General features: G+C 41.8%; 1 protein-coding gene across 5 annotated transcripts in view; it reads left to right on the forward strand.

The window, feature by feature from the left end:
- Positions 1-21,515, forward strand: part of GBF1 (golgi brefeldin A resistant guanine nucleotide exchange factor 1) — a 197,108-nt gene that overhangs the window by 39,649 nt on the left and 135,944 nt on the right. For all 5 annotated transcript variants that reach the window (XM_081956539.1, XM_081956541.1, XM_081956540.1 and 2 more), the window contains exons 4-7: positions 8,057-8,188; positions 13,393-13,511; positions 15,430-15,538; positions 15,949-16,009. In XM_081956539.1, the coding sequence (XP_081812665.1) occupies positions 8,057-8,188; positions 13,393-13,511; positions 15,430-15,538; positions 15,949-16,009 (421 nt within the window). The remainder of the gene's footprint in view (positions 1-8,056; positions 8,189-13,392; positions 13,512-15,429; positions 15,539-15,948; positions 16,010-21,515) is intronic.

The raw sequence follows: 21,515 nt of genomic DNA on the forward strand, positions 1-21,515 counted from the left end.
AAACAGTCCCAACAGGCCAACTGGAAGTTCATTCCCGAACTTGTGATTAGGCTGTTGGGGTCGTTTTTCGCCCTCCCAAGGCTTCAGGAAAGCCTCCGAAGGTTGGGGAGGGCGAAAAACAGCCTCAATGGCCCAACCAGAAGTTTGTTCCCAAACTTCCATTTGGCCTGTTGCGGCCATTTTTCACCCTTCCCAGGCTCCGGAGGCTTTCCTGAAGCCTGGGGAGGGCAAAAAAAGGCCCCAATGACCCAACCAGAAGTTCGGAAATCACCCATTTCTGGCTTCCAGAGGGCGACCGGGGAAGGCTGCTTTCACCCTCCCCAGGCTTCAGGAAAGCCTCTGGAGCCTGGGGAGGGGTTGGGCACACATGTGTAGGAGGGGGGTCTGCGTGCGCATGTGTAGGTGGACAGGGAAATTGAGGGGCATGTGCATGCACGTGGTAGTGCACACAATTTTGGCACACTGTAAGAAAAAGATCCTCCATCACTGACCTAAACCTTTCTAATGTTTGTATATTTAATTGTTCTGTCTCTTTCTTTTAAAAAAATAGGAAGATAGCATAGCTGCAAGCTATCTTTTGATTCATAATGCTGTAGCCCCTTGGGCTGTATCTACCCAGGTGTAATATGCATAGGGCAATTACAATGGTATACAAGCAGGGAGAGGATACAGTGGGGCAAAAAAGTATTTAGTCAACCACCAATTGTGTAAGTTCTCCCACTTAAAAAGATGAGAGAGGCCTGTAATTGGCATCATAGGTAGACCTCAACTATGAGAGACAAAATGTAAAAAAAAAACCAAACAATCACATTGGCTGATTTGGAAATAATTTATTTGCAAATTATGGTGGAAAATAAGTATTTGGTCACCTACAAACAAGCAAGATTTCTGGCTCTCACAGACCTGTACCTTCTTCTTTAGGAGGCTCCTCTGTCCTGCACTCATTACCTGTATCAATGGCACCTGTTTGAACTTGTTATCAGTATAAAAGACACCTGCCCACAACCTCAAACAGTCACACTCCAAACTCCACTATGGTGAAGACCAAAGAGCTGTCAAAGGACACCAGAAACAAAATTGTAGACCTGCACCAGGCTGGGAAGACTGAATCTGCAATAGGCAAGCAGCTTGGTGTGAACAAATCAACTGTGGGAGCAATAATTAGAAAATGGAAGACATACAAGACCACTGATAATCTCCCTCGATCTGGGGCTCCATGCAAGATCTCACCCAGTGGGGTCAAAATGATACCAAGAACGGTGAGCAAAAATCCCAGGAACACACAGGGGGACCTAGTGAATGACCTGCAGAGAGCTGGGACCAATGTAACAAAGGCTACCATCAGTAACACACTAAGCCGCCAGGGACTCAGATCCTGCAGTGCCAGACGTGTCCCCCTGCTTAAGCCAGTCCATGTCCGGGCCCATCTGAAGTTTGCTAGAGAGCATTTGGATGATCCAGAAGAGGATTGGGAGAATGTCATATGGTCGGATGAAACCAAAATAGAACTGTTTGGTAGAAACACAGCTCGTCGTGTTTGGAGGAGAGGGAATGCTGAGTTGCATCCAAAGAACACCATACCTACTGTGAAGCACGGGGGTGGCAACATCATGCTTTGGGGCTGTTTCTCTGCAAAGGGACTAGGATGACTGATCCGTGTACAGGACAGAATGAATGGGGCCATGTATCGTGGGATTTTGAGTGCAAACCTCCTTCCATCAGCAAGGGCATTGAAGATGAAACGTGGCTGGGTCTTTCAACATGACAATGATTCCAAACATATCGCCCGGGCAACGAAGGAGTGGCTTCGTAAGAAGCATTTCAAGGTCCTGGAGTGGCCTAGCCAGTCTCCAGATCTCAACCCCATAGAAAATCTTTGGAGGGAGTTGAAAGTCCGTGTTGCCCAGTGACAGCCCCAAAACATCACTGCTCTGGAGGAGATCTGCATGGATGAATGGGCCAACATACCAGCAACAGTGTGTGCCAACCTTGTGAAGACTTACAGAAAACGTTTGACCTCTGTCATTGCCAACAAAGGATATATAACAAAATATTGAGATGAACTTTTGATATTGACCAAATACTTATTTTCCAGCATAATTTGCAAATAAATTATTTCCAAATCAGCCAATGTGATTGTTTGGTTTTTTTTTTTTTTACATTTTGTCTCTCATAGTTGAGGTCTACCTATGATGCCAATTACAGGTCTCTTTCATCTTTTTAAGTGGGAGAACTTGCACAATTGGTCGCTGACTAAATACTTTTTTGCCCCACTGTATGTCACTTGAGTCTTAGAACCATCCTGCAAAGATTGCTTGATTGAACTAATAATTTAGAAACAATTGCAGAGAGAAGAGAAGATACAGATATAAATCTGTTGCTGGGTGTTATTTCTCTCTCATCATCTATAAATTGATTCTTGGAGGTACATGCTTATTTGACTTCCATCTTTTACTTTCTCCTCTGTTCAGGATGTCAAAGCAGAAACCTAATCTTGTTATTCCTTGTAATATTCCTATTGCAGTTTAGGAAGGAAGAGAGAAATAATTCTTACTTTCACTACATCGCTGAGATAGAGCATGAAGTGTACATTCTTTTTTCTGATCCAATCTTTATAACTCATTATAAAAATTTGCTCATTAACTTCCATGCTGATTTGTAAGCAAAGTTTGCCGTGTTAGTTTGGAGGGAAAGGAACAGGAGACAGGATATTGTTTACCTCAGTATAGTTGAAGAATAAGCATTCAATATAATAAATCTGTTTAAATGCATACCAGAAAAGATGACGAATTTCCCCATTAATCTTCTTGCCATTTTTTAGATTTTCCAATGTTGCCCTCTACTGTTGTTAAACTGAACATGAACTGTTTTTCGGCCTGAAAGAGGCAACATTAACTGCTTTAGCTTACAATTAATCTACCTACGTACTAACAGTTGTGATTATTGAATGTAATTTAATATAATTGACATCCAGTAATTATTGACCATATTTTTTCTTTATTTTATATTTGTATAACTTTTGTACCTAGAATTAATTTATTCGATAAAAATTTCAGAAGTGCACGTGTGAAAACACAAGTCATTGTTCAATAACAAATAAACATAACAAAAAAGAGAAAACATACCCCCGTCCCCCCAAAAAAGGAGGAAGGAGAAAAATCCCAGTTCATGACATGAGACCAGATAACTTATAGGACTGTCCCTCTTCAGTGATATTTACCTATTCCGTAAGATCCAGCAGAAGAGGCATTCTCCAGGTCCTGTCCATTAGGGACTATAATCTAATAAATGTCTGGAGGGGAACCGTTTCTGTTATGACCGAAATTAGACCTGCTCTGATCCTAGTAGCTTTCTGTATTGGTTTAAAAAAATTGTTTTGTTGCCAAACTTTAGGCAGTATGATTCAGTCGGTATCTTTGTTATGTTAAATATGCTGTTATTTTTATATCATGTATTGCAGTGATGGCGAACCTTTTTTGTCTCGAATGCCAAAAACACGCACGTGCTATTGTGCTCACTCGCATGCCGGCCCCCATAATTTAATGCCCCTCACGCTGTGCCCCTTGCACATGTGCGCGTGACCCCTCCCACACATGCACACATGGTTCTCTTGGAGTCTGGGGAGGGTGAAAGCGCCCCCCCGGCTGGAAATGGCCCATTTTCTGATTTTCGGTGGACCAGTTATGTCTGTTTATCGCCCTCCCCAGGCTTTCTAGGAGCCTGGGGAGGGTGAAAATGGCCTCCCCTGCCCTCTCGGAGGCCCTCCGGAGGCCGGAAACGACCCATTTTCTGACCGTTTTTTGCCCTCCTCAGGCTCCAGAGGCTTTCTAGGGTCTTGGGGAGGGCGAAAAACAGCCCAACATGCAAACCGGAAGTTTGGGAATGAACTTCTGGGTTGCCCGTTGCGCCGTTTTTTGCTTTCAGGAGGCTCCCCTGAAGCCTCTGGAGGGCGAAAAACCGCCCAATGTGCAAACTGGAAGTCCGTTCTCAAAGTTCCGGTTTGCGCGTTGGGCGGTTCTTTGCCCTCCAGAGGCTTCAGGGAAGCTTCCGGTGGCTGAAAATCAGCTGGAGCTGACAAGGCAACACCTTGTGTGCCCTCAGAAATGGCTCTGTGTGCCACCTGTGGCACGCGTGCCATAGGTTCGCCATCACGGATGTATTGGTTTATATTTGGGATGGATTAATAAAAGAAATAATAATGAAACATTGTTATTGTTATTTATTTGAGGACATAGAGATGACGCACTATTACATCTGACCAATAAATCCAAAAGTAGGATAAAGTGTTTTTTTAATCAGTTTATGCTGATTTATCAGCTACAGTCCCACTAGGCAAAATAATTTCATTTTAATGGTAATCTGTTGTACTCTTCAGAAATTTTTGATAATGCACATACACATCAGGTTTTTATTATCTTCACCAGCATCCAGGTAGTCCTCATCTTATACATTCATTTGAAGATTGTGACAACCTCAGAAAGAGTGCTTTACCGGCCTCTAAAGCACTTCCAGTAGTCACAAAATGTTGCACCAGTGCTACATAGTCATTTGATCTTGATCTGTGTGCTTTGCAACCTGTTTGCACTTACAATTGCCAAGTGCCCTACAATCATATGTTCATCATTTGCAGTCTCTGACAACTTCCCCAGAAAGTCAGTGGCCAAGCTGGCAAGGAAGTTTGAAAACTGCTGCCACCTACCAAGAGAACTCTTTCTCATCTCTGGGAGCGGACTGAAATTTCTGCTTACCAACAGGAACAGAATTCCTTTGGCAGGGTGCAGAAATGAGCTCTGTTCTTGCATCCCACCAAAAGCATTCCCTTCTGTGCATGGAGGGGAGCTGAACTTTTTTGACGGGATGTAGAAATGGAATTCTAACCCTGAAGGAGTTTTCTTCCATGCACAGATGGGAGCTGTCCTTTGGCAGGTAGCTTTTTCAGCCAGCCCTCAGAGACAAGAGGGAGCTGAAATCCAAGCAGAGAATGAAATGTCTGTGCAATAAGATAAGGAATGCAGAGTACCTTAAATGGGTGGGGGAGGCCTGATGCAGGCCACACGTGAGTGTCTGTTTTGTTGCTCAGAGACTAAAAATCCTTCTTGCATTTCAGCAGGGAGGATTTTCAGCTGCTGAACAGAGATGTGATACAATTAGGAAAATAGTGTCTTGTAAAGGCTATTTACGTTTTAACAATTTTACTATTCAAACTTTAACATATTCATTTTTGAGATTCATCTTCATGTTAGACCAATGGGAAAATGCATGGACCAATGATTTAAAATTTAGTTTGAATTGCAGTTTAAAAGAAAATTATTATAAAATAATGTATTGTTGGTATTTGGCTGTGGCTAGATTGGTGAAATGAGTAGAGGGACTGTCAACAATGGTGGAAATGCAATCAAATTTCAGATACATTTTACCATATGTGGTGGTCTTGTAAGTATGCTAAATCATATTGTCAAGATTGAACCGCTTTGTTTCTTTCAAACCTTAATGTTTTTCAACTTGCCAATAAGCTGGGGGGAGAGAAAGGGGAAATGGAATGTGGAGAGTGTATGCAGAGATTGTGACAGCATGGAAGCCATCAAGATCACTGCTGCAGGTGCTTAGGAAAAAGATGGATTGTTCCCATAACAAAAGAACGTCTCATAATTGGACAATGTGATGACCCCAGGGGTGGGGAGAAAGGGAAGGTATTATTTAACTGGGCAAGCATTTGTGCGGGAAAACAAGAATTGGTTTTGTTTCTTTTGTATCAACATGGTATATCCAATAAAGTTTTACTTTTGGGAATTCAAATCTCCCGAGAGTGTTTCCTTGTTTGGTTTCACTGCTTGGACAGTTGACATATATTGGATGAATATAATAATGACAATGCAGAAAATATGTAAAATACGATTCCTAATGACACCTGAAGCGTTTCTTCTAGATATTATGGACAAATTGGATAGAAAAACAGTTTGAAACATTATTTCTCTACATGGTGACTGCTACAAGGATTATTTATACTAAGCATTGGAAGGAAAAGAGGATGCCAACTGTTGAAGAGAGGACTTTAAAATTGACCAAACTGGCAGAGATGGTGAAATTAACTCCATTGATTACAGACAATGGATTAGATAAGTTTATAAGAGACTGGAAGCCATTTATGGACTTTCTTCATGTTAAATACAATAACAGATGGGCTTTGAAGATTAATTTTACTTTTGGGGTTATCTGTTGACTGCTTTTTTATATAACGAACAGATGCTGGATTAATTGGATTGGTAGATAAATAGGTTTTTACATCAGTGACATCTTTATTTACCTTATTTTTGGGAGTATAAGATGCACCTTCCCCCCCCCCCCCAAAAAAAAAGAGGGTGAAAATTTGGGTGCATCTGACACACCAAATGTAGCCCCACCCGCCCCCACCAGAAGCCAAAAACGTGAGGCATGGAGACAGCGATGGCCTGTGGCAATCCCTGCAGCCTGAACAGCTGATTGGGGGTATTCCGGCAGTCCGATCCACCCGCCAGTCAGCTGTGCTGAATCAGGCTGCAATAAGTGTTAAAGCTGACCTGGCTGGTCAGAGTTTGCAGCAGCAATCACATTCAGAAAGCACAGTATGATTCCTGATTCAGCAGGATTCAAAATAATAATAATATACAATACATTACCAAAGCCAGGTTTTCCAAGGTAGCAGTAAATACAAGCAAAACACAAGTAGTTTCACTTTCAGTTCTCTGCTAAGCCAGGCTCCTTCCTGTCTCCTCCTTGCTCACACAACAAATTTCAGAGTCCAAATAGCCCTCATTGGCTGACTTAGTTGCTATGCCTATTCATTGGCTGACCTTGTTACCATGTGTCAGCTGAATACCTTGGATGCTGGTAGGCACAGGCAGAATTTTTCTTCTTATTATTTTCCCTCCCAAAAGCTAAGGTGTGTCTTATACTCCGGAGCATTTTATACTCCGAAAAATATGGTAACATAGTACTTTTATTAAATATAGATGGCAAAGATCGAATTTGGGTCAGTCACTGGGACCAGAAATATACTCTTCTGAGTTTTTGGACTAATGCTGGAGCCCATCCTCAGGGATCTTCTCTCTACTCTGCTCCAGCATGATTTCAAAAGCTCGGAAGAATAAATCTCTGGTCCCAGTAACTGTCCCAGATTTGATATTGCATCATTTTTCTGGGTCATATATATTTGTCGCCCATTGTCACAGGACTTTGAAGGTTTACGACAGTTGGGGGGATGTCAGAACTTGCATATGAATTGGATTTGGGTGAGGGAGAGGTGCGCAGAATCAACCTCACTCTCTCTTCCCAGATTCCATCTTCCTCCAATGGCAGGACAAGAGTCGAGATAGTTGGAGATGTTCTAGGCACAGTGGTTGACCAGGACATCTTTTGTGTCCGTACTACGTTGCTTGTAAAGACCGCTTTCATGACCATTGTCCTATTCTGCTAGGTTTCATCCACTCAATCTGCCAGAATCTGTCTTCACATGCTCGGGTTAGCTGTCCTAACTCACTAAAGGTCAATGACCCAATGGCTACATGCATGAGTATATTATAACAATATACATTCTGCAGTTAACTACAATTATCTCACATCCAGTCCCTCTCCTCTCAAATATTCCTGCCGGCAATCATACTAGTTATAAAAGCAATTTACATTTTAGTAAAATAATATATTATCAAACTAAATAATATTTAAACTGGGATGAGGTGGAAAGGGAGAAGGGAAGGAAGACTGAATGATTATGCACTTTCAGGTTATACAAGAGAAATTACAGGTATCTTAGCAATTAAAAATTGTAATAAAAATAATATCTTTAGTGAATAAGTTTCATATATTCTTTTTTCCCTATTATTCTATTGATATATAAGACAAATAACTTTTTAGATTTCCTTGTGTAGTTTATTTGAATATAAGTGTAAATAAATAAACCAATGAACTCGTCTTGGGGTTGCCAGACTTGAATTTCAGCAAGATTCTTCCTTCACTGGAGGAATATTTTCCCTGTTCTACAAGTAACTTTTATGATGTTTAATTTTGTCTTCTGATTTAGAACTTTCGGTCATTGAACCTATTGTTTTTCTTCGACCTTTTCTGGAAGTTATTCGATCAGAAGATACTACAGGCCCGATTACTGGACTGGCTCTGACATCAGTAAACAAATTCATTTCATATGGACTAATAGGTATGGATTGAGACTATTTGCTCTTTTATTATAAACTAAAATTGATGCCTTAGAGAACCATTACTTGCCTGAAAATTATATATTAATGATCCCAGGAGAACTGAAATTCAGATTTGTTTTTAAAATGAATAAACAGGATTATGTTTTGTATTTTATATGGATAAAAATAAAAATAATGAAGGTAGTCCTCACTTAATTTAGCAACTGTGCTGAAGTTACAATAGTGCTAAATGAGGCGGATTTATGATGGATCCTAGTAGCGGCAGCCATCTCAGCTTCCCCATGGTCACATAATCATGTTATGGGTGCTTGGCAACCAGCTTTCAATTACAATGTTGCAATGTTCCAGGATCATGTGATCACTATTTGCACACTTTACAGCCAGCTCCCAACAAGTAGATTCAGTGGAGAAGCTGCCAGTAAAACCAGAAAATTGCAGTCATGTGAGGTCTTGCTTAACAACCACATTGCTTAGCCACTGAGTTGCTGGTCCCAATTGTGGTAGCTAAGTGCAGACTACCTATACAATAAAATCAATCAAATATAACAAAATAAAGATAAAATATGGTAAATACCGTGTTTCCCCGAAAATACGACATGTCCTGCTAATAAGCCCAGGCCTGGTTTTTGCCTGGTTTTTGAGGTGGGTGTAAATATAGCCCCCCCCCCCCCCCCCGAAAATAAGCCCAAGTGAAAGGGTGCCATGGCAAGTACAGGAGGAAGCCCTTCCCTTCCCTAGTCACCTCAGCGCTTCTCGGCTCCTTAATCGGATCAGTTGAGCTGATCCGGCTTCCATTAAAAAAACAGCTGATTTGCGGGTGCTGCTCAGGCTGTGGCCTCCGGCAAGTGCGGCTACCTTTGCCATCGATTACGGCCACAAAAGCAGCAGGAGGCCAAGTGATGCACCCCACGTGCCTCGCCCCGGCCTTCTGAAGGGTACTGTAGCAGCAGCTATCCACATTTTTTTTATCATTATTTCGTCCCGACCCACGTGGCCCAGTGAGCCACGTGGATCGGGACAAAATAAGGGTAAAAAAATTGTGGATAGCTGCTGCTACAGTACCTTTCGGAAGGCCGGCTTGAGTCTCCTGCTGCAAAAGTGGCTGCGCCTGAGACTGCTTTTGGGAGAGGAGGCAAAGGGGAAGCAATCAGCTTCATCTCGCCCTTGCCCTCAGCCCCCCTTCGGCTGAGCTCAAGCAGAGAAGTGGCCCGCAGGGTTTCAGGAGCAAAGTTGAGGCAGAGGAGTCAGGGCGGGGAGGAAAGTCCAGTGCAGCCCCAGCACTTTTCTTTCCTTGGAAATGGAATCTTGGGAGTGGGAAACGGCATTCCCAGGAAGGGTGGGTATGTCGGTATGTGTATAAAAAACACAAAGCGAGGGAGCCAACAGCCGCGGATTAAGGAGCTTTGTGAAACGTTATGTCTACACTCAAAGTTTGGCAAGGAAGGGAGAAGAGATACTTCCCTCTCTTGGCAGTGTTTTGCTTGAAAATATATGAGAATCGGCCAAAGAGAAGGAAGAATGAGACCTGCGAGGAGATGCTGCCGATACTGCTGCCTGCAGAGGCACAGACAGAGCGAAGTTCATTGAAAACTTCTCCGGCCAGCCCACAAGACTATCTGAAGGGGGAGGGGGAGGAGATTTCCTGCACGTTGGCAGCAGCGTCTTCTCACAAGGCTTCTTCTGACATCCCCAGTTGTATGGATTTCCATGCCTTCCTTTACGGGATGTTGCTTCGCCCCTGGGACATCGGGAGAAGCCCTGTGAGGAGACGCCACTGCCAATGTGCAGGAAATCCCCCCCCCCGGCAGATCATCCTTTCAAAACGTAGTTTCACCAGGATGAAGAGGTGGCTGGAGGCGGCGTTTGCATCGGGTTGGGCTTTCTTTACAAGGCGGACAATCTGGGGAGCAAGAAATTTAGGAAGCCTGGGCTGGCGTGTGTCCGTTTCTCCAGTGAAGCATCTGATTCATCCCCAAGGGTGAACGTTTCACCCTTCGTCATCTCTCTGCCCTGGCTTGGAAGCTGCAGAGGAAGCCTGCTATGCCCAGGGAGGGGAGGGAGAAGTGACAGCAAGAGGAGCACATCTCGCTCCACACCTCTCGCTTCTCCCCCACCCCACCTGCCACCCGTCTCGCTAAAAAGATGGTGGGGAAAGGAAGCAGCCTAGATTCTGTTAGCATTGGGGCGGGGTGGGAGGAGTTGGGCTGCGAGACATGCGTCCTGCCCGAGACTTGCAGCTCCGTCGTGTTCCTTGCTGTTTTGTCCAGGGAAGTTGAACTCGCGAGATTTTTTTTACAGGGTGCTTCCCTGGACAAAACAGCGAGAAACACAACGGAGCTGCAAGTCTTGGGTAGGACGCGTATGTCGCAGCCCAACTCCTCCCACCCCGCCCCAATGCTAACAGAATCCAGGCTGCTTCCCTTCCCCACCGTCTCTTTAGCGAGAGGGGTGGCAGGTGGGGTGGAGGAGAAGTGAGAGGTGTGGAGCGAGACCTGCCTTCTCTTGTCGTCTCTTCTCCCCCCCCTTGCCGGGCATGGCAGGCTTCCTCTGCAGCTTCCAAGCCGGGGCAGAGAGGAGGCAAAACGCTCACCCCTGGGGATGAATCAGACGCTTCACTGGAGAAACGGCCCCACGCCAGCCCCGGCTTCCTAACTCTCTCACTCCCCAGATTATCCCCCTCGCAAAGAAAGCCCAGCCCGACGCAGGGCGGTAACAGGACACATCAGAGCAGTGCCGGCCACTCGCTCGGCTGGCGCAAATAAGACCCCCACCCCACCCACCCCCGATAATAAGACCAAGGCCATATTTCGTGGGTCAAAATAAAATAAGCCCCTGTCTTATTTTCGGGGAAACACGGTATAATGAAGCAATGGGTAACATAACAGACCCTCATATAGCAGCACTTCTCCAGCTCACATTCCCTGAGCTTAACAAGGCTTCATGCTCCACTTGCTGCCCCACTGGGTCCCCATAGGCTTTGGGCTTGCTTTCTCACCCCACCAGGTCCTCACAGGCCTTGGGCCTGCTTTCCATTCTGCTGGGTCCCGCACTCTCCTTCTGTCCCAGAAGTGGTTACCCACTTTTCTTTCCTAGTGCAATCTCCCACTTCTCTAGGGTCCTGGAGTTTGTGTTGGGAAAGAAGAACAGGTTGCTCTGCCTGTCAGCTTCCTTGCAGGCTACATGATTCTGTCCTGAAAGTGGGCACCATTTTGAAGAGACTACAATTCATTGCAGCTGTTCTCAAGTTGACACCCATTTTAGGACAGAGCCATGCAGTCTCCACTATGCTGCTGCTTCCAGAAGGAGATCTGCAGTAAAAGGTAAGTGGCTGATCAACTATGGGGGATGGGGAGGAGGAAATGGGGTGGGAAGCAGGTCTATAGGGAACCTGTGGGGCAGGAAAGCAGGCCCCAGGCTTGCAGGGTTATGGCAGGGTGGGGAGGAGGAGCTTCTACACTACAGTGTTCATGTTGTCAATCACAAGGCAGGCAGATTCCCAAGCATCCGAATTTTACTCACGTGAACGTGGGTGTGCTGCAATGGCATAACTTTGAAAATGGATTATATATCAATTTCAATGGTCCGTCATAACTTGAAGAGTCGCTAAGGGACCATTTGTAAGTTGAGGATTATCTGTATTGTTTCTTCAACCACATTTTAGATCAGTTGAAATTTCTGAGTGGTCTTCAAGGGCACCTTGAAGCATGTTGCAGTAGTCAACAGTGAGGTGACCAGGCTATCTGAAAACCTGCTAATCCAGACCTAGGCATTTTAAGGCCTGCAGGCCACATCCAGCCCTTTGGCTTTCTCTATCCATCCCATGGAATTGCTGGGAGGCAGGCGGCGGGACTCAAAGCGGGGCAGGGCAACAGTGGACAGGAGGATGGGGGTAGTGGCAGTGGCCGTCCACAGCAGTCTCATTTTGTCAAGTGACCTCCTTGGAAAAATTAATTGCCCACCCCTATCCTAACCTAAGAAAAGTTACAATTGGTATGCCAGGTGTGGCTATGCAAAGGCCTTCTTGGCCACAGATGACACCTGCTCTTCAAGAAAGAGATGTGAGTCCAGGAAGACCCCCAGTTTGTGTACCAACTCTGAAGGGGAAAGTACTATCCCACCCAAGATCAAAGTTGGAATATTCCCAGGCCTGGGCAGCCCAAACACCCACAGCCATTTGATTGGATTGAGAAGTGGGATGGAAGTGAGATAAAATGATTGTTACAATGTTTATTAGTCTTTTTACTGAAGGTTCAGAATATAAAGTCCTAATTATTAAATTAGGATTCTAGTAGTACAACAAATTTTATGGATGAATGGGAAGAAGGAAAATCATGAATATAAAGGTGGCGTATTTTACTAGGAAGTCTGTTTACACTGCCCTTGGTTTATTAAACACTAGCTGAATACCCATGCTCCGCTTCAAAACTATGTGATTGGGCTGAATAAATCGACACTTACAGCTTGAAAATTAATAAGTAGTTACGATCAGCCTCTCTCTTTCAGGTTTGCCCTGCAGAAGCCTCCCCCATCCTATCCTATCCTATCCCCTTCTCTCCCTCAGCCTTGCCCCACAGAATCCTCCCCTATCCTATTCCCTTCTCTCCCTCAGGCTCCTCTCCAAACTCCCAGCCCACGGGCCGGATGAGTCAGGCGCTGGCCATGCCCACATCCAAGTGGCAGTTGGAACAGAGTTATTTTCAGGTTGGGAGGGAGAATAGAACATCTCACTCCTTAGCATCAGAGCGTGTTAGTAATAATATAAGAAATACTAATGCTCTGATGGTCATTTAGAAAAATCCTTTCTAAGCGAGTACCTGGAAGCCAAGAGGCACATATGTGCCACATTTCAAGTTTGTAGGCTTTACGGTTCTGGAGAGTTAGTGATGTGGCATGAGTGGTTTTCGCTTTTATATATGTAGTATCTGAAAACAGAGCTCAGGAGCCTGTTTTCACTGGCAGAGCACTCAGGTCACCTCAGCCCCCCCCCCCCCCCCCCGACATGAGTGATGTTGAGCTAGCCATGCCCACCCTGGCTACACCCCCCCTCCCCCTGAGGTCAAGCACAATCCTGATGCGGCCCTCAATGAAATCGAGTTTGACACCCCTGTTCTAGACAATGATACAAATTTAATGTGGGTTTCTTTTATATATATATAAAAGAATATATATATATAGATATAGATAGATTATTTTGTGTTCTTAGATTCAAATCATGAGGGCACAGCTGAGGGAATGGAAAACTTGGCAGATGCTGTAACACATGCCCGATTTGTGGGCACAGATCCTGGAAGTGATGAGGTTGTGTTGATGAAGATCTTGCAGGTATGTTGGACATGGTGAAATTTTTTTGGGGGGATTATCTGTATCCTGTAAAACTGATATACATTGTTATCAGAGCTTCCTCTGAATTCATGGGGATCCTGTTAATAGGTTCTGATTAAACTTATGATACACAAAAATAGAACATGTTTAATAAACATGTTCTAATACTGTTGGAAAAAAATGTGAAACCGCAGAATGGTTAGTTTTTTAGGGAGTAACTTGATGCAGATATTCTAGACCAGGGATGTCAAATTCAAGGCCTGGGGGCTGGATCCAGCCCGCAGGGTGCTTAGTTCTAGCCAATGGGGCCACCCTGGAAGGACTGGCCCACGGTGCCTCCGCCAGTAAAAATGGAGCTCGTTAGGGCCGCAGGCAGCCCTCTTGAGCTCTATTTTTGCTGGCAGAGGGTTGCAGGAGGCTGTCGCATCTGAAAACATAGCTCAGGAGCCCGTTTTCTCTGGCAGAGCACTCAGGTCAGCACAGGTCCCCCTGACATGAGTGATGTTGAGCTGGCCATGCCCACCCTGGCCACCCCCCCCCCTTTGATGTCAAACACAACTCTGATGTGGTCCTCAATGAAATCGAGTTTGACACCCCTAACTAGACAATGATACAAATTTAATGTGGGTTTCTCTATAAAAACTGAACATTGAGAGTTTTTTCTTCACAATACAGCTTATGGAAATGAATCATGCCCTGATCAAAAGAGATCCCTGCAGACCATAGAAAAATGCTCTTTGATACTCATGAGGTGGAAAATAGGCTGCAAAATCATTGCCAAAGAACATGATTCATTGCCATTCCACTGTCAAATAGATAATATACAGACTGAAAATAAAATACAATATCATAGTTATTCATCCATCCAGAAATATCCCTGGAGCAAAGTATGGGAGGCTGTAAAGAATTCCAGAATAATGACATAGGAACTGCAGGCATTTGCATTGTCTTATATAAGCATTCTTGGGTGTTTTATAAAGAAAAAAACTGTACAAGAGTAGTATGCATGGAAATATATAATGAGGAATCCACTCGTCTCCAGAAAATCCATTGCTCCCTATCTCATCCTGCCCGAAAAATTCTACAGACCTTTGGAACAACTAAGAAGTATGATAATGGGAATATCATAATTTGGAGCTAATTTGCAATCACTGAAGGAAAAATGGATTATGGATTATACCAGCAAATGTACAGGAAAGTTGTAGAATATATGCCCATGAGCTGAAACTTAAATGAAAGACATAGAACACAACAATGGTCTTAAACTCATAAGTAAAATCTATATCAGAATGACCAAAACCGAAAAAATCTCAGATTTTGAAATTTTGGAACATGAATATATAATGCCTTGACTTTAAATACAAGTAAAATATTGTGTATTTTACACCAGACAGCCTCAAAGTATTAATAAGTTGAAACTCTTATAAAAGAGGTATCTGTGTTGAAAGAGGTGTTATTACATTCTCCCTCTGTAGTAGTTCGTATATTTTTGCCAACAAAGGCTTCATTGACTCACTGAGTGCAATAAGACAATAACATATGTTACTTTGTAAATTATTTACCAGACTTTATTCATTGATCTACCCAAAACTCAGATTACAGTGTTAGTCAGAGTTCTTAAAAATTATGAGTAATTTTAAGTATTCACAAACTGTCTCTCAATCTCTGTTCATAGAGACTGATTTGGGGAAATGTTTTGTTCAGACTTCATGCTGTATCCAAACGATCTGTGGCAGGGAAAGAATTTGCTCTCATTCACTTATATAGGACTAGTTGTCTAAATGGTAATACTAAAAAGAAGTATTCTTCCACTGTTTAGTTGATATTTAAAATGTTTCTTTGTTATTTCATATGAATGTTTTTGATATTAAAATGTGATTAGAATATAACATTTCATATTGATTTGTTCTTCTTTCAGGTCTTGAGGACTCTCCTCCTTGCTCCAGTTGGAGCTCATCTCACGAATGAATCTGTGTGTGAAATCATGCAGTCTTGCTTCCGTATATGCTTTGAGATGAGGCTTAGTGGTAGGTCTGCAATGTAAACCATAAACAAGCAAATCATAAACATTTATATTATTTTGGCATATATTATTTCTGTATTTAATAAGTCTGAATGCTGAAAAGTAAATAAACATAAAATATGCTAAACATGTAAAATTGAGTTTACATTCCTTAATTTTTTTAGAAAAGTAGTTGACTTTGCTAATCATTTCCTGCTCCTCTGTCTTTTCCTTTCTCATCTCTACATTCCTCTATCTCTGTAGTGCAGCTTGGTGTATCTTTCCTTTTCTTTCTGCACAGCTGAGCCTGGATTGGTTTTAATAAATTTCTAGTAATCCTTTGTAAGCAACACTTGGAGGGAAGTCTACGCAAAGAAGCCTCTAGATAATATCACATGGGATAATGACACCTGTGTTATTTGTTTTTGTCTTCAGAGTTATTGAGAAAATCTGCAGAGCACACTCTGGTCGACATGGTACAGCTGCTCTTCACAAGGTAAACGTTCTTGTATTTGTCTCTGCACTGCTCAACTGACCCTTCAAGGGTGGGAAGATTGCACATTTCCAAATATGTTAGTGTTTATGTATATGCATACGCTACTCCAAGTATTACCAGGTCCTTGCAAAGCTTGTCCTTTCATCAAAATGTATCTTCTTCGCTGACAATAAGCAAGGTTAAAATAATATATGAAATTGAGGAATATGTTATCACGTAATAGAAATAACGTAAATTGATGAAAAATAAAGGCTTCAGTAACTAAAGACTGCCCTAAATTTTCAGTTTTACTATCCCCAGGAAAACAAGAAACTCATCAAAGAGCACGAAAGAGATATGTGTTCTTATTGTGCAAGCCTCCTAGTGAACTCTTTATGTTTCAACTGACTGAGATTCAGCAGACTTTGGCCTGACAAAATCTAAATAAATCATCTGTATTTTAGAGGCACTTTGAAAGCATATTCTGTCATTATTTTCCATGACTGTTCATAACTTGTGACAAATTTTAGTCTTATAAATGTATTATAAAATAAATTCTTGTGATGTTAGAATGCAGCAGTGATCTAAAAAAATGAAAAACTGGTATCTCTGAAGATTTTCAGTCATCCAGGTCATAATCGTCCCAAAGGTGCTTCCCCCCCCCTCCCCCCAAAAAGAGTCAACTGGACTTTCTGGTTTTTCTTTGAAGACATTTCACTTCTCATCCAAGAAGCTTATTCAGCTCTGACTGGATGGTTGGGAAAGATTTATACTCCTTGCAGTCAGCTGGTCATTTGTGTTAGGTAAGTAAGCTCCCCGTTAGGAGAGCAAGTGTGCAGAGAAGCGTAATGAGAGTGGTATGGAAGAACATGCACAAACCAGCCTACAGGGACACTGAATAGTATAAAATATAGTAGTTTACTATGTGGAAATATAGAGGTATTCAGAGTTCAGTTTATAGTCCAAGTCATACACGGTTCAGTCAGTCAGTTATCAAATAATCAGTTTATCACACAAAACAGCTAACAGTAGCAAAACACTGTACCTCATAATACACCGATCAACGTCTAACAAAACAGAGAGCTAACAGTCATTCTGGCTCCCTCTTATGGCTGCTTGAGGTAACAGCAACCAATTACATCTCTCTAGCATTTAAAGTAACAGATACATTTGTTACAATCATGGATTATATACATTGCCAAGCCAAGACTAGGGTTACATCCCTAACATTCTCCCCTCTTTGGTTGTCAATGTATTTACACACTTCACATTCTCAATCCATAATCATCACGACATTGTTTATATTTTACTGTACCTTGAGCTTTGGTAAAATGATCAGGAATGTTTTCTTCAGACATACAATACTCTAGTGTAATCATTTTACTACTAACACTTCGCCGTACATTCATATATCTCAAGTCAGTATGTTTTGTCCTTGTCTTTACAGCAATATTTGATGCCATCTGGATCGCTGCTTGGTTGTCTTTGTATACAACAATAGGCTCCCGTACATTAATTCTCATATCTATCAGGAGTTGCTTGTAACAAATTAAATCGGTACATAACAAAAATAAACATGAAAATTCAGCCTCCATTGTTGATAAACTTAAATGCTTTTGACGAATAGACCGCCATCCAATTAGCGCCTTTGCTAAGAATATTGCAATACCTGATGTAGGTTTACGTGTAGACACGTCAGTTTCAAAACTTGCATCAGCGTATGCGGTTAATATCAGTTCATCCTTAGGCTCTAAATATAAGGCATAGTGTATTGCCTTTTTTAGATATCTCAATACACGTTTAACAGCTTGCCAGTGCCGTTCAGTAGGTTCAGCATGAAACCTGGCCAATTGATTAACACTATATGCAATATCTGGCCTAGACCAATTGCTAAGATAAGATAAACTACCAATTAGGGATTGATAAATACCCTTATCAAAAACTGGGCTTTTGATATCATCATGGCTAAATTCTTGACTCATCGGAGTTTTAGCCGGGTTACACAGTTTCATTTTGAAATTCCTGAGTAACTGATTGATCTTCTCAGTTTGTGATATTTTATATCCTCCCCTAGTTTTATCTATCTTTAAACCAAGATATTTCTTTATTTCACCAAGGTGTTTTATTTTAAACCGCTTTTTAAATAGTATAATAATCTCAATAGCCTTTTGCTCTGTTTTAGTAATCAATGCTATATCATCTGTAAACAATAGCTTTCTTGCTTAAATAAACAAGGATCAGCCATTCCAGTTTTAAACCCTATCCTTGCTAATTCCTTCACTATGCATTGATTCCACTCGTAGCCTGATTGTTTTAAACCATAAAGACTCTTTTTTAACTTCAAACAATCAGTGTTGCTATCAGTGTTTAACCCTTCAGCTTTCTTTAAATATATAGTGCGTTGCAACGGTGCATGGAGATATGCTGTCTCAACATCTAAATGATTTACTATATATCCATGCTTAGCTGCCCAAACTAATGATGCACGTAATGTTGTAGCTTTTAAACTAGGTGCAAATACATCATCATAATCATTTGCTGACTGGTTGAAACCTTGTGCTACTAATCTAGCTTTATGGGTAACAATCCCATCTACACTTGTTTTAATCTTGTAAATCCATTTACATCCTATTGCATTTTTACCTGGGGGTAACTTCACATTCTCATATACCTCCAGATCTTGTAAAGATTTCAGTCCCTATTCATTGCTGCTTTCCAAACTATTTGCTCCTCTTTAGGATACGTTGAAAGTTCATGATATGTGGCAGGAACTTTATCTACTTGACACGCTATACTAGCTTGATATCTGTCAGATGGTTGTGTTATACGGGTAGAATGCCTAGGCAACTCAGGGCTCACCAGTGGACTCACCTGTTGCTCACGTTCTTCTAACTCCTCCTCACTTTGCACTTCCTCCTGACTTTGCACTTCCTTCTTAATTTTTATAGCTGGTCTTTCTGTTTTACCACTAGGAAATACCTGGGTTTCAATAACTATGTCATTGTTAAATTCCAATTTATCCCATCCAACGGATTCAATAAATCGAGCACTAGTGCTACAGTGTACTTTCATAGTGCCTTTTTCCCAGAATCTAAACGATCTATGATTGGCTTCGTAACCTACGAAAAATAATTGCCTAGCTCTATGTTGTCCCTTCAGTCTTACTTGTGAGGGAATATGTACCCATGCCGGGGCTCCAAATGTGTGAAGATAACTTAAATCAGGTTTTCTAGCATGCCAACGAGTGAATGGTAATTCACCAGTTGTTGTATTAACCACATTATTCAAAACATGGTTACTACACATCATAGCTTCACCCCACAGTGTTTCAGGCAATCCTGAATCAATTAACATGGTTCTAGTCATGGCTTGTAATGTTTGCCCCTTTCGTTCTACAAATGAGTTATGTTGTGGCCTATAAGGAGCAGAAAGTTTATGCTCAATACCTGCTGATCTCAACATTGTTTCAAATTTAAAGTTTGTAAACTCAGTTCCGTTATCGGTTACAACAGTAATCACCTTAGATTTCATTTTTCTTTCAGCAAATCTTAACCAATTAAAGAAATGTTGAAACGTTTCTGTCTTGTCCTTTAGTAAATAGAAACCATATCTTGAATAATGATCCATGATACTCAAAACATAACAGGTGCCTCCCAAACTGGGTTTCATAGGTCCAATTAGATCAGCAAAAACAACTTCCAGAGGTTCTTTTGTTTTAAAACCATTTCGTCTGTTTGCTGGAGTAACCTTGCTTTTTTCTTGACTACACACATTACAATTTAAATATTTACTGCAAGGTTTTAACTTTACTCCTCCTGACAATTTAACAATTTGTTGCAGCATCTTGAAATTAATGTGGCCCATGCACCTATGTAGTAGATGTATGCATTCATCATGTGGTTTCACATTATCATACACTGAGTTAGCAGTATGGGCATCAGATATAACAAATAAACCATTTGTTAATTTGTCAGTAACCTATTACCTTCTTTTTCTATGATACAGTTATCTCCCCTAAAGGTTACTACATAGCCAATGTTAACTAGAGTTCTTACTGATAACAAATTAAATTTCAGTTTAGGTATATACAACATGGATAAATGCTCATTTACAAATGAATAATTTGCCATACCTTCACCAGATGCTATCACCCTCCAACCATTTGCCAGAGATACATGTTGCTTGCTGGCAGACATTTTTATAAAACAATTCTTATTTCTAGTAATGCACTGTGATGCTCCACTATCAACAACCCATGAATCATGGCTTATTGTTGCATTTCTAGAGATAGTCAAAGTAGACATACTTAAGTTGACATTAGCATTTTTCTTAGCCTTTCTGTTGTTTTGCATGTTTACAAAATCTAGCTATATGCCCCTTAGCCCCACAAGAAAAACATTTTCTAACAGTATAGGCAGTTGAAAGTGACTCTTCATGTTGTGGTGGTTTCTCTCTCAGTTGTTCTATTTCCAACCTCCGTCTCGACTCTTCCAACAGTCATGCAGTTATGTCAGACAATGTTAGTTTATTTCGAGTTAGGACCTCAAGGGAAGATACGAAATCATCATAACTCTCATCCAGTGAGGATAGAATGATGTAGACTTGATGTAACTCTGAGAAAATAAGTTCTTTTTCATGTAGCTCTTGGAAAACTCCTTTCATAAAGTTTAAATGAGCTAACATATCTCCATCCTTCAGAAGACGTGCCCTAAACAGTTTGCGGGTAAGATGTATATGTGCACCTACAGTGTCACGTACATATATCTTTTTCAAATTCTCCCAACATCTTCCTGCAGAATTATCCCCACGAATATGAACTAATTGTTGGTCAGTCAGTGTTAGACCAATTATACACAATGCTTGTTCGTTGCATCGTTGAAACTCTGCTATCTTCTTGGCATCTTCCTCTACGTTTGGATCCCAAGAAGTCAAGTCTGGTGGATTCTGTACAGCATCCCTCACTACGCAGGAGTAGGCTGCACTTCATAGACCAGGAAGCATAGTTTGTTCCATCCAACCGGGTTACTAGAGATAGACTTGCTGATGGTGTGTGTGCCATCTTCTCCATAATAGTAACAGTTACAAACTAAACAGCTATCTGTATACGGTATTGCGTATCAACACCAACTCTCTTTTTAGCTACGTCTGGTACACCCTGGGCCCATAACCAGTGTTAAGTAAGTAAGCTCCAAGTTAGGAGAGCGAGTGTGCAGAGAAGCGTAATGAGAGTGGTATGGAAGAACACGCACAAACCAGCATACAGGGACACCGAATAGTATAAAAATATAGTAGTTTATTATGTGGAGAGGTATTCAGAATTCAGTTTACAGTCCCAAGTCATACATGGTTCAGTCAGTCAGTCAGTTATCAAATAATCAGTTTAGCACACAAAATAGCTAACAGTAGCAAAACACAGTACCTCACAATACACCGATCAGCGTCTAACAAAACAGAGAGCTAACAGTCATTCTGGCTCCCTCTTATGGCTGCTTGAGGTAACAGCAACCAATTACATCTCTCTAGCATT

This window comes from Natrix helvetica (genome assembly GCF_964273705.1).
Source record: "Natrix helvetica genome assembly, chromosome: 5".
Classification (NCBI taxonomy): Eukaryota; Metazoa; Chordata; class Lepidosauria; order Squamata; family Natricidae; genus Natrix; species Natrix helvetica.